General features: G+C 48.5%; 1 protein-coding gene across 1 annotated transcript; it reads left to right on the top strand.

Annotated features, from left to right (window-relative positions):
- The first annotated feature begins 234 nt into the window (after positions 1 to 234).
- LOC118369382 (small ubiquitin-related modifier 1) lies at positions 235 to 916 on the top strand. The gene has a single exon (XM_035753769.2). It carries the CDS (start codon positions 303 to 305, stop codon positions 606 to 608), a length of 306 nt encoding a protein of 101 aa, XP_035609662.1. The 5' UTR covers positions 235 to 302; the 3' UTR covers positions 609 to 916.
- The last annotated feature ends 10698 nt before the right edge of the window (positions 917 to 11614 follow it).

The raw sequence follows: 11614 nt of genomic DNA, 5'->3' as shown, positions 1-11614 counted from the left end.
GATTGAATCTAAGCCTTAATTGTGATGTTTACAGTCTAGGCCCTCAAAATAAGGCTTTATGAAATGAGTATTGTATTGTGTTGAAGGTCATGAACAGTCAAAATCATGTTTTCATGAAAATGGATGACATTTGAAGGAACCCAGATCAAAGTATGATGACCAAAGTATGAAAAATTACTGTTGTTCCTACATTGATCAAGTTTGATCTTAAAATTACTTGTCTTCTCCATCATGAGATTGTTGTCAACAACACGGGTTTCTACACTACCCTGGCTAATTTTACAACAACAAAAAATAACAAGATGTCAGATACAGACACGAAACCTTCAGGTCAGGATGGAGGAGACCAAAAGGATGGAGAGTACATCAAACTGAAAGTGGTGGGTCAGGACAACAGTGAAATTCACTTCAAAGTGAAAATGACGACCCATCTGAAGAAGCTGAAGGAATCTTATAGCCAGAGACAGGGTGTTCATATGAGTACCTTACGGTTTCTATTTGAGGGACAAAGAATCTCAGATAACCACACTCCAAAAGAGCTGGGGATGGAAGACGAAGACGTCATCGAGGTCTATCAGGAACAGACCGGAGGACTTCGGAATAATTAGTCTTCCTGGATTTAACTGTTTTGTTGTTGATGATGATAACATTGTATTTTATATTTGTACAAAATTACTGAGTTTGAGTTAGTTTGGCTTTGTGTTCCTCTCAGTGGTAGAGATCAGAGAGGAGAGAATAACTGTCTGGTACATCTCCCGCTCTCTAATCGTCACCTGGTCTGTTTGTGCTGTTTTGAAAACTCTTATGAAGGCGTGACAATGACTGTAGGACGGCACAAGACGGCACAAACAGGGTCTGAATGCATATATCAGAGTAGGAGTGCTGATCGGAGATCAGTTTTGGGTATTTACATTTTTTTTTTTTTTTTTAATGTAACCAGGCAAGCCAGTTGAGAACAAATTCTTATTTCGAACGACGACCAGGAAACGGGGCCTTGTTCAGGGGGCCGGACAACAACAACAAATGTTCTACCTTGTCAGGTCGGGGATTCGATCCAGTAACCTTTTGGTTACTGGCCCAACGCTCTAACCACTAGGCTACCCTGCCGCCCCATTGACCACATGGACAAGGGGGGAGACCTGATCCTAGATCAGCACTCCTACTGCTTGATGTTTTATGGCCACCGGAACAATGCTACTATGGTCCAGACATGTGGTTCATCAGAAGACTCATTGGTTGGATAGATGACAGCAGAATGATAGTGTTTCTTCAGACCCCCCCCCCGCTTCAGTTTGGTTAATTGGCATCTGTCCCCATATCTATCTTCTCACCCCCCCTAAAAAGATTTAGATGCACTATTGTAAAGTGGCTGTTCCACTGGATGTCATAAGGTGTATGCACCAATTTGTAAGTCGCTCTGGATAAGAGCGTCTGCTAAATTACTTAAATGTAAATGTAATGTCAAACACTTGGATTCATTATTATAAGGAACAAGGTGATGTCACCTTAAATCTCAGTTTAATACACCAATGGTAACATGATATTCTCTTCTCTAATTTAAATAAGTACTGCCTTGTACCTAAGATCGGAAAAGGCGTGTTTGCAGAGGGGCGTTGTTTATATAACTGGATAGCTACTCTACTGGGGCCAAAATTACTGTGTCTGGTGTTAGCTAGTTGCTGGCTAGCTTGGTCTTCATCTGTGTCTGGTGTTAGCTAGTTACTGTCTAGTTAGATCTTCATCTGTGTCTGGTGTTAGCTAGTTACTGGCTAGCTTGGTCTTCAGCCAGCGTGGTAGAAAAGGGGGGGAAGGATCTTTCAAAACTCTGCTGCTGTGAACTGTGCTACAAGAGAAATGCAGCGCTTTGTGTATCACCAAATTTGATGCAACACTGCGTCCAAGTTACTTAACATGTGTGTTTCAAAGAGCTGTCAGTCAAGGCGAGCTCATGAATTTAAGATTCCTCGCTGGTCTTTTCAAACTTCCTGGTAGTTAGCCATGTGAGAAAAAGTACATGCAAGAAGCATGTCTCTTTCACTAACAAATACAGTCATACATGTAGCTGGTAACTCTACAACTCACTCGAAAGGCACTCTGGGAAATAAGGCTTTACACCAAGCAGTGTGTTAAATTTAACTTGCTTTGTAAAATCAATCACCATAATACAGGCACAGTCATCCGTCTTTCAGACCCGACAGAATAACTTTGTGCAGAGAGAGAGAGAGAGGGGCAGAGAAAGACAGAGAGCGAGAGAGGGGGGAGAATGAGACAGAGATTTCATCATCAAAAGAAAAAGTCACCCACCAGTTCTCTTTTCCTATTCTTATTTATTTCCTCTCTCTTTTCCCCTGCCATTTGCTGATATGGCCTGTCAAGGTGGGCATTTAGGGCGTACCGCCAATAGAGAAAGATAAAGAAACCCAGTTCCAGCTCTAATTGACTCAGTGCTATTCATTAGATGACTTAATCCTTGGAAATAAATTGCTTGGAGGCTTGTTTAAACCCCTCAACAATCACCCATGTTGACTCTGGGAGGGCTGGAGATGCTTTGAGGTGGTATAGGCACATCCTGGTTAGACCTGAATAAATACACTCAGAGAAATGGAAGAGATTTGAATAAGGATGGTTAATGTCATTCCTGTTGAACGTTTTTCGATCACGGTGCTCCGACTGCAGTCTGATGTGCAAATCAAATCAAATTGTATTTGTCACATGCGCTGAATACAACAGGTGTAAACCTTACAGTGAAATGCTTACTTACAAGAACTTTAACCAACAAGGCCGTTTTAAGAAAAAATAAGTGTTAATTAAGAAAGTATTTACTAAATAAACTGAAGTAAACAATAAATACATAAATAATGTGGCATGCAGGGGAGAATGTGGCATGAGGGGGAGAATGCAGGGGAGAATGTGGCATGAGGGGGAGAATGTGGCATGAGGGGGAGAATGCAGGGGAGAATGTGGCATGAGGGGGAGAATGTGGCATGAGGGGAGAATGTGGCATGAGGGGAGAATGTGGCATGAGGGGGAGAATGTGGAGGGGAGAATGTGGCATGAGGGGGAGAATGTGGCATGAGGGGAGAATGCAGGGGAGAATGTGGCATGAGGGGGAGAATGTGGCATGAGGGGAGAATGCAGGGAGAATGTGGCATGAGGGGAGAATGTGGCATGAGGGGGAGAATGTGGCATGAGGGGGAGAATGTGGCATGAGGGGGAGAATGTGGCATGAGGGGGAGAATGCAGGGGAGAATGTGGCATGAGGGGGAGAATGTGGCATGAGGGGGAGAATGTGGCATGAGGGGGAGAATGTGGCATGAGGGGAGAATGTGGCATGAGGGGGAGAATGCAGGGAGAATGTGGCATGAGGGGAGAATGTGGCATGAGGGGGAGAATGTGGCATGAGGGGGAGAATGCAGGGGAGAATGTGGCATGAGGGGGAGAATGTGGCATGAGGGGGAGAATGTGGCATGAGGGGGAGAATGTGGCATGAGGGGGAGAATGTGGCATGAGGGGGAGAATGTGGCATGAGGGGGAGAATGCAGGGGAGAATGTGGCATGAGGGGGAGAATGTGGCATGAGGGGGAGAATGTGGCATGAGGGGGAGAATGTGGCATGAGGGGAGAATGTGGCATGAGGGGAGAATGTGGCATGAGGGGAGAATGTGGCATGAGGGGGATAATGTGGCATGAGGGGGAGAATGCAGGGGAGAATGTGGCATGAGGGGGAGAATGTGGCATGAGGGGGAGAATGTGGTATGAGGGGGAGAATGTGGCATGAGGGGGAGAATGTGGCATGAGGGGGAGAATGCAGGGAGAATGTGGCATGAGGGGGAGAATGCAGGGGAGAATGTGGCATGAGGGGGAGAATGTGGCATGAGGGGAGAATGTGGCATGAGGGGGAGAATGCAGGGAAGAATGTGGCATGAGGGGGAGAATGTGGCATGAGGGGGAGAATGTGGCATGAGGGGGAGAATGCAGGGGAGAATGTGGCATGAGGGGGAGAATGTGGCATGAGGGGGAGAATGCAGGGGAGAATGTGGCATGAGGGGGAGAATGTGGCATGAGGGGGAGAATGTGGCATGAGGGGGAGAATGCAGGGAGAATGTGGCATGAGGGGGAGAATGTGGCATGAGGGGGAGAATGTGGCATGAGGGGGAGAATGCAGGGGAGAATGTGGCATGAGGGGGAGAATGTGGCATGAGGGGGAGAATGCAGGGGAGAATGTGGCATGAGGGGGAGAATGTGGCATGAGGGGAGAATGCAGGGGAGAATGTGGCATGAGGGGGAGAATGCAGGGAGAAATGTGGCATGAGGGGAGAATGTGGCATGAGGGGGAGAATGCAGGGAGAATGTGGCATGAGGGGAGATTGTGGCATGAGGGGAGAATGTAGCATGAGGGGAGAATGCAGGGAGAATGTGGCATGAGGGGGAGAATGTGGCATGAGGGGGAGAATGCAGGGGAGAATGTGGCATGAGGGGGAGATTGTGGCATGAGGGGGAGAATGTAGCATGAGGGGGAGAATGCAGGGGAGAATGTGGCATGAGGGGGAGAATGCAGGGGAGAATGTGGCATGAGGGGGAGAATGCAGGGGAGAATGTGGCATGAGGGGGAGAATGTGGCATGAGGGGGAGAATGCAGGGGAGAATGTGGCATGAGGGGGAGAATGTGGCATGAGGGGAGAATGCAGGGAGAATGTGGCATGAGGGGGAGATTGTGGCATGAGGGGGAGAATGTAGCATGAGGGGGAGAATGCAGGGAGAATGTGGCATGAGGGGAGAATGCAGGGAGAATGTGGCATGAGGGGAGAATGCAGGGAGAATGTGGCATGAGGGGGAGAATGCAGGGGAGAATGTGGCATGAGGGGGAGAATGCAGGGGAGAGTGGGGAATGCGGGGGAGAATGCAGGAGAGAATGTGGCATGAGGGGGAGAATGTGGCATGAGGGGGAGAATGCAGGAGAGAATGTGGCATGAGGGGGAGAATGCAGGGAGAATGTGGCATGAAGGGGAGAATGCAGGGAGAATGTGGCATGAGGGGGAGAATGCAGGAGAGAATGTGGCATGAGGGGAGAATGTGGCATGAGGGGAGAATGCAGGGGGAATGTGGCATGAGGGGGAGATTGTGGCATGAGGGGGAGAATGTGGCATGAGGGGGAGAATGCAGGGGAGAATGTGGCATGAGGGGGAGAATGCAGGGAGAATGTGGCATGAGGGGGAGAATGCAGGGGAGAATGTGGCATGAGGGGGAGAATGCAGGGGAGAATGTGGCATGAGGGGAGAATACAGGCGAGAATGTGGCATGAGGGGAGAATGCAGGAGAGAATGTGGCATGAGGGGGAGAATGTGGCATGAGCAGGGGGAGAATGCAGGAGAGAATGTGGCATGAGGGGAGAGATGCAGGGAGAATGTGGCATGAAGGGGAGAATGCAGGGAGAATGTGGCATGAGGGGAGAATGCAGGAGAGAATGTGGCATGAGGGGGAGAATGCAGGGGGAATGTGGCATGAGGGGGAGAATGCAGGGGAGAATGTGGCATGAGGGGGAGAATGTGGCATGAGGGGGAGAATGCAGGGGAGAATGTGGCATGAGGGGGAGATTGTGGCATGAGGGGGAGAATGTAGCATGAGGGGAGAATGCAGGGGAGAATGTGGCATGAGGGGAGAATGCAGGGAGAATGTGGCATGAGGGGAGAATGCAGGGGAGAATGTGGCATGAGGGGGAGAATGCAGGGGAGAATGTGGCATGAGGGGGAGAATGTGGCATGAGGGGAGAATGCAGGGGAGAATGTGGCATGAGGGGAGATTGTGGCATGAGGGGAGAATGTAGCATGAGGGGAGAATGCAGGGGAGAATGTGGCATGAGGGGGAGAATGCAGGGGAGAATGTGGCATGAGGGGGAGAATGCAGGGGAGAATGTGGCATGAGGGGGAGAATGCAGGGGAGAATGTGGCATGAGGGGGAGAATGCAGGGGAGAATGTGGCATGAGGGGGAGAATGTGGCATGAGGGGGAGAATGCAGGGGAGAATGTGGCATGAGGGGGAGATTGTGGCATGAGGGGAGAATGTGGCATGAGGGGGAGGATGCAGGGGAGAATGTGGCATGAGGGGGAGAATGCAGGGGAGAATGTGGCATGAGGGGGAGAATGCAGGGGAGAATGTGGCATGAGGGGAGAATGCAGGGGAGAATGTGGCATGAGGGGAGAATGCAGGAGAGAATGTGGCATGAGGGGGAGAATGTGGCATGAGGGGGAGAATGCAGGAGAGAATGTGGCATGAGGGGGAGAATGCAGGGGAGAATGTGGCATGAAGGGGAGAATGCAGGGGAGAATGTGGCATGAGGGGGAGAATGCAGGAGAGAATGTGGCATGAGGGGGAGAATGTGGCATGAGGGGGAGAATGCAGGGGAGAATGTGGCATGAGGGGGAGAATGCAGGGGAGAATGTGGCATGAGGGGGAGAATGTGGCATGAGGGGGAGAATGCAGGGGAGAATGTGGCATGAGGGGGAGATTGTGGCATGAGGGGAGAATGTAGCATGAGGGGAGAATGCAGGGGAGAATGTGGCATGAGGGGGAGAATGCAGGGGAGAATGTGGCATGAGGGGGAGAATGCAGGGGAGAATGTGGCATGAGGGGGAGAATGCAGGGGAGAATGTGGCATGAGGGGGAGAATGCAGGGGAGAATGTGGCATGAGGGGGAGAATGCAGGAGAGAATGTGGCATGAGGGGGAGAATGTGGCATGAGGGGGAGAATGCAGGAGAGAATGTGGCATGAGGGGGAGAATGCAGGGGAGAATGTGGCATGAAGGGGAGAATGCAGGGGAGAATGTGGCATGAGGGGGAGAATGCAGGAGAGAATGTGGCATGAGGGGAGAATGTGGCATGAGGGGAGAATGCAGGGAGAATGTGGCATGAGGGGGAGAATGCAGGGGAGAATGTGGCATGAGGGGGAGAATGTGGCATGAGGGGGAGAATGCAGGGGAGAATGTGGCATGAGGGGGAGAATGTGGCATGAGGGGGAGAATGCAGGGGAGAATGTGGCATGAGGGGGAGAATGCAGGGGAGAATGTGGCATGAGGGGGAGAATGCAGGGGAGAATGTGGCATGAGGGGGAGAATGCAGGAGAGAATGTGGCATGAGGGGGAGAATGTGGCATGAGGGGGAGAATGCAGGAGAGAATGTGGCATGAGGGGGAGAATGCAGGGGAGAATGTGGCATGAAGGGGAGAATGCAGGGGAGAATGTGGCGTGAGGGGGAGAATGCAGGAGAGAATGTGGCATGAGGGGGAGAATGCAGGGGAGAATGTGGCATGAAGGGGAGAATGCAGGGGAGAATGTGGCGTGAGGGGGAGAATGCAGGAGAGAATGCATGGAGAATATGGCATGTTTGTTGTGTGTTCAACAGTTAGTACATACTGAGTGTATTTCACCAGGTTAATTCTGGGTCTGTATGACTCCTGGTGAGGGGGAGCTGTCTGAACTGGGTTTTGACTCTTCCACTGAGAAGGAGAGAGAGAAAGTGTGTTCGTGTGTGAGTGAGTGTATGGAGTGCAGTAAACCCCTTTACATTATTAAGAGACATTTACGACCGAATTACTGACCACAACTACTGGCCACAACCACAAAATTACTGACCACAACCACACAACTACTGACCACAACTACTGACCACAATTGTTGACCACAAGGGGTGGCAGGTAGCCTAGCGGTTAGTGTGTTAGACTTGTAACCGAGAGGTTGCAAGATTGAATCCCTGAGGTGACAAGGTAAAAATCTGACCACAACCACACAACTATCAAATCAAATCACAATGTATGGGTCACATGCACATGGTTAGCCGGTGTTATTGTGAGTGTAGTGAAATGTTTTTGCTTTTAGATCTGACAGTGCAACATGATCTAACAGGTAATATCCTCAGCACTGGGGCCCCATCACCTCATATAATGGTGAGGAGTTGAGTAGCTGCATCACATGCTCTCGGGGCTCAGTTCTAGGCCCTCTTCTATTTGTGTACTGTATGGGAATGGGGGGGACCTGACATCATATCAACAAAACAACATCCCACTCCTTCAGTGACAGTTCAAATCACATACCTAAACAGGCTCAGGTGCCTGTTTGCTTCCGCAGAAAAGACCCTGGGTCCCAAAAAACACTAAGCAGCACTCACAATGATGCCAATTTTCACAGATTTTCTCTCTGTTTGCGCTGTGCAGTTGATAACCAAAGTATTACACTCTACAAAGTCCACCTTGTTAACATGCAACATGTCAGGATCTCTCTGTTGACAAGGAATGTGGTGTTTCTACTTCTTCTACCATTACGAGCTCAACTACACTCCTTTCTTCCGCTCTTCTCGCCGCCTCCGGATAGGAGACATGCTGGACATCCCTTCATCTTAACACCACTATCTACCTCCTAGGCTCTCTCTTTTTCTCTCTGTACACCAAGTCACTCGGCTTTGTCATATCCTCACATGCTCTCTCCTATCATTGCTATGCGGACGACACTACCTTCTGACACCCAGGTTCTTGGAAATCGGCCGACCATCTCTAGCTCAATCTCAACCTGGACAGCTTTTCCTCCCTGGGAAGGCCTGCCCGCTGCAAGACTTCTCCATCATGGTTGACAACTCTACGGTGTCTCTCTTCCAGAGCGCAATGAACCTTGGCGTGACCCTGGACAACCCCCGGTCATTCTGTGCAAACATCAAAGCAATGACTCGCTCCTGCAGGTTCATGCTCTACACAAGGTTATTATAGTTTTGTTATTTTCTATTATTTATTTATTTTAATATTTCTTTTTTTAAATGTTTTTATTTTTTATTCTGTTTAGTTTTGATTTCGTTTTCATGTTATTTCATTTGAGTTTGCATATTAAGGACAGAATGTAGCCTCATGCATTGTAGGCTAGGAGCCATGCATCTGTTGTAGGCCGACAGCAGGGGTACTTTACATTACATTTACATTTAAGTCATTTAGCAGACGCTCTTATCCAGAGCGACTTACAAATTGGTGCATTCACCTTATGACATCCAGTGGAACAGCCACTTTACAATAGTGCATCTAAATCTTTTGGGGGGTGAGAAGGATTACTTATCCTATCCTAGGTATTCCTTAAAGAGGTGGGGTTTCAGGTGTCTCCGGAGGGTGGTGATTGACTCCGCTGTCCTGGCGTCGTGAGGGAGTTTGTTCCACCATTGGGGGGCCAGAGCAGCGAACAGTTTTGACTGGGCTGAGCGGGAACTGTACTTCCTCAGTGGTAGGGAGGCGAGCAGGCCAGAGGTGGATGAACGCAGTGCCCTTGTTTGGGTGTAGGGCCTGATCAGAGCCTGGAGGTACTGAGGTGCCGTTCCCCTCACAGCTCCGTAGGCAAGCACCATGGTCTTGTAGCGGATGCGAGCTTCAACTGGAAGCCAGTGGAGAGAGCGGAGGAGCGGGGTGACGTGAGAGAACTTGGGAAGGTTGAACACCAGACGGGCTGCGGCGTTCTGGATGAGTTGTAGGGGTTTAATGGCACAGGCAGGGAGCCCAGCCAACAGCGAGTTGCAGTAATCCAGACGGGAGATGACAAGTGCCTGGATTAGGACCTGCGCCTCTTCCTGTGTGAGGCAGGGTCGTACTCTGCGGATGTTGTAGAGCATGAACCTACAGGAACGGGCCACCGCCTTGATGTTAGTTGAGAACGACAGGGTGTTGTCCAGGATCACGCCAAGGTTCTTAGCGCTCTGGGAGGAGGACACAATGGAGTTGTCAACCGTGATGGCGAGAACATGGAACGGGCAGTCCTTCCCCGGGAGGAAGAGCAGCTCCGTCTTGCCGAGGTTCAGCTTGAGGTGGTGATCCGTCATCCACACTGATATGTCTGCCAGACATGCAGAGATGCGATTCGCCACCTGGTCATCAGAAGGGGGAAAGGAGAAGATTAATTGTGTGTCGTCTGCATAGCAATGATAGGAGAGACCATGTGAGGTTATGACAGAGCCAAGTGACTTGGTGTATAGCGAGAATAGGAGAGGGCCTAGAACAGAGCCCTGGCCTACAACTCATTACAACACATTAATAAATAGTACTGCAGTACTATTTATTAATGTGTTGTAGACCTATAGCAGGGGTACTGCAGTACTATTTATTAATGTGTTGTAGGCCGACAGCAGGGGTACTGCAGTACTATTTATTAATGTGTTGTAGGCCTATAGCAGGGGTACTGCAGTACTATTTATTAATGTGTTGTAGACCTATAGCAGGGGTACTGCAGTACTATTTATTAATGTGTTGTAGACCTATAGCAGGGGTACTGCAGTACTATTTATTAATGTGTTGTAGACCTATAGCAGGGGTACTGCAGTACTATTTATTAATGTGTTGTAGAGCTATAGCAGGGGTACTGCAGTTCTATTTATTCATGTGTTGTAGACCTATAGCAGGGGTACTGCAGTACTATTTATTAATGTGTTGTAGACCTATAGCAGGGGTACTGCAGTACTATTTATTAATGTGTTGTAGGCCTATAGCAGGGGTACTGCAGTACTATTTATTAATGTGTTGTAGACCTATAGCAGGGGTACTGCAGTACTATTTATTAATGTGTTGTAGGCCTATAGCAGGGGTACTGCAGTACTATTTATTAATGTGTTGTAGGCCTATAGCAGGGGTACTGCAGTACTATTTATTAATGTGTTGTAGACCTATAGCAGGGCTACTGCAGTACTATTTATTAATGTGTTGTAGGCCTATAGCAGGGGTACTGCAGTACTATTTATTAATGTGTTGTAGGCCTATAGCAGGGCTACTGCAGTACTATTTATTAATGTGTTGTAGACCTATAGCAGGGGTACTGCAGTTCTATTTATTCATGTGTTGTAGACCTATAGCAGGGGTACTGCAGTACTATTTATTAATGTGTTGTAGGCCTATAGCAGGGGTACTGCAGTACTATTTATTAATGTGTTGTAGGCCTATAGCAGGGGTACTGCAGTACTATTTATTAATGTGTTGTAGACCTATAGCAGGGGTACTGCAGTACTATTTATTAATGTGTTGTAGACCTATAGCAGGGGTACTGCAGTACTATTTATTAATGTGTTGTAGGCCTATAGCAGGGCTACTGCAGTACTATTTATTAATGTGTTGTAGGCCTATAGCAGGGGTACTGCAGTACTATTTATTAATGTGTTGTAGAGCTATAGCAGGGGTACTGCAGTACTATTTATTAATGTGTTGTAGGCCTATAGCAGGGCTACTGCAGTACTATTTATTAATGTGTTGTAGGCCTATAGCAGGGGTACTGCAGTACTATTTATTAATGTGTTGTAGACTTATAGCAGGGGTACTGCAGTACTATTTATTAATGTGTTGTAGACCTATAGCAGGGGTACTGCAGTACTATTTATTAATGTGGTGTAGACCTATAGCAGGGGTACTGCAGTACTATTTATTAATGTGTTGTAGACCTATAGCAGGGCTATTTCAGTACTATTTATTAATGTGTTGTAGACCTATAGCAGGGGTACTGCAGTACTATTTATTAATGTGTTGTAGACCTATAGCAGGGCTACTGCAGTACTATTTATTAATGTGTTGTAGACCTATAGCAGGGGTACTGCAGTACTATTTATTCATGTGT

Source organism: Oncorhynchus keta, chromosome 3 (genome assembly GCF_023373465.1).
Source record: "Oncorhynchus keta strain PuntledgeMale-10-30-2019 chromosome 3, Oket_V2, whole genome shotgun sequence".
Classification (NCBI taxonomy): Eukaryota; Metazoa; Chordata; class Actinopteri; order Salmoniformes; family Salmonidae; genus Oncorhynchus; species Oncorhynchus keta.
The sequence above is the reverse complement of the archived record's forward strand: the minus strand, read 5'-3'. Positions and strand labels throughout refer to the sequence as shown.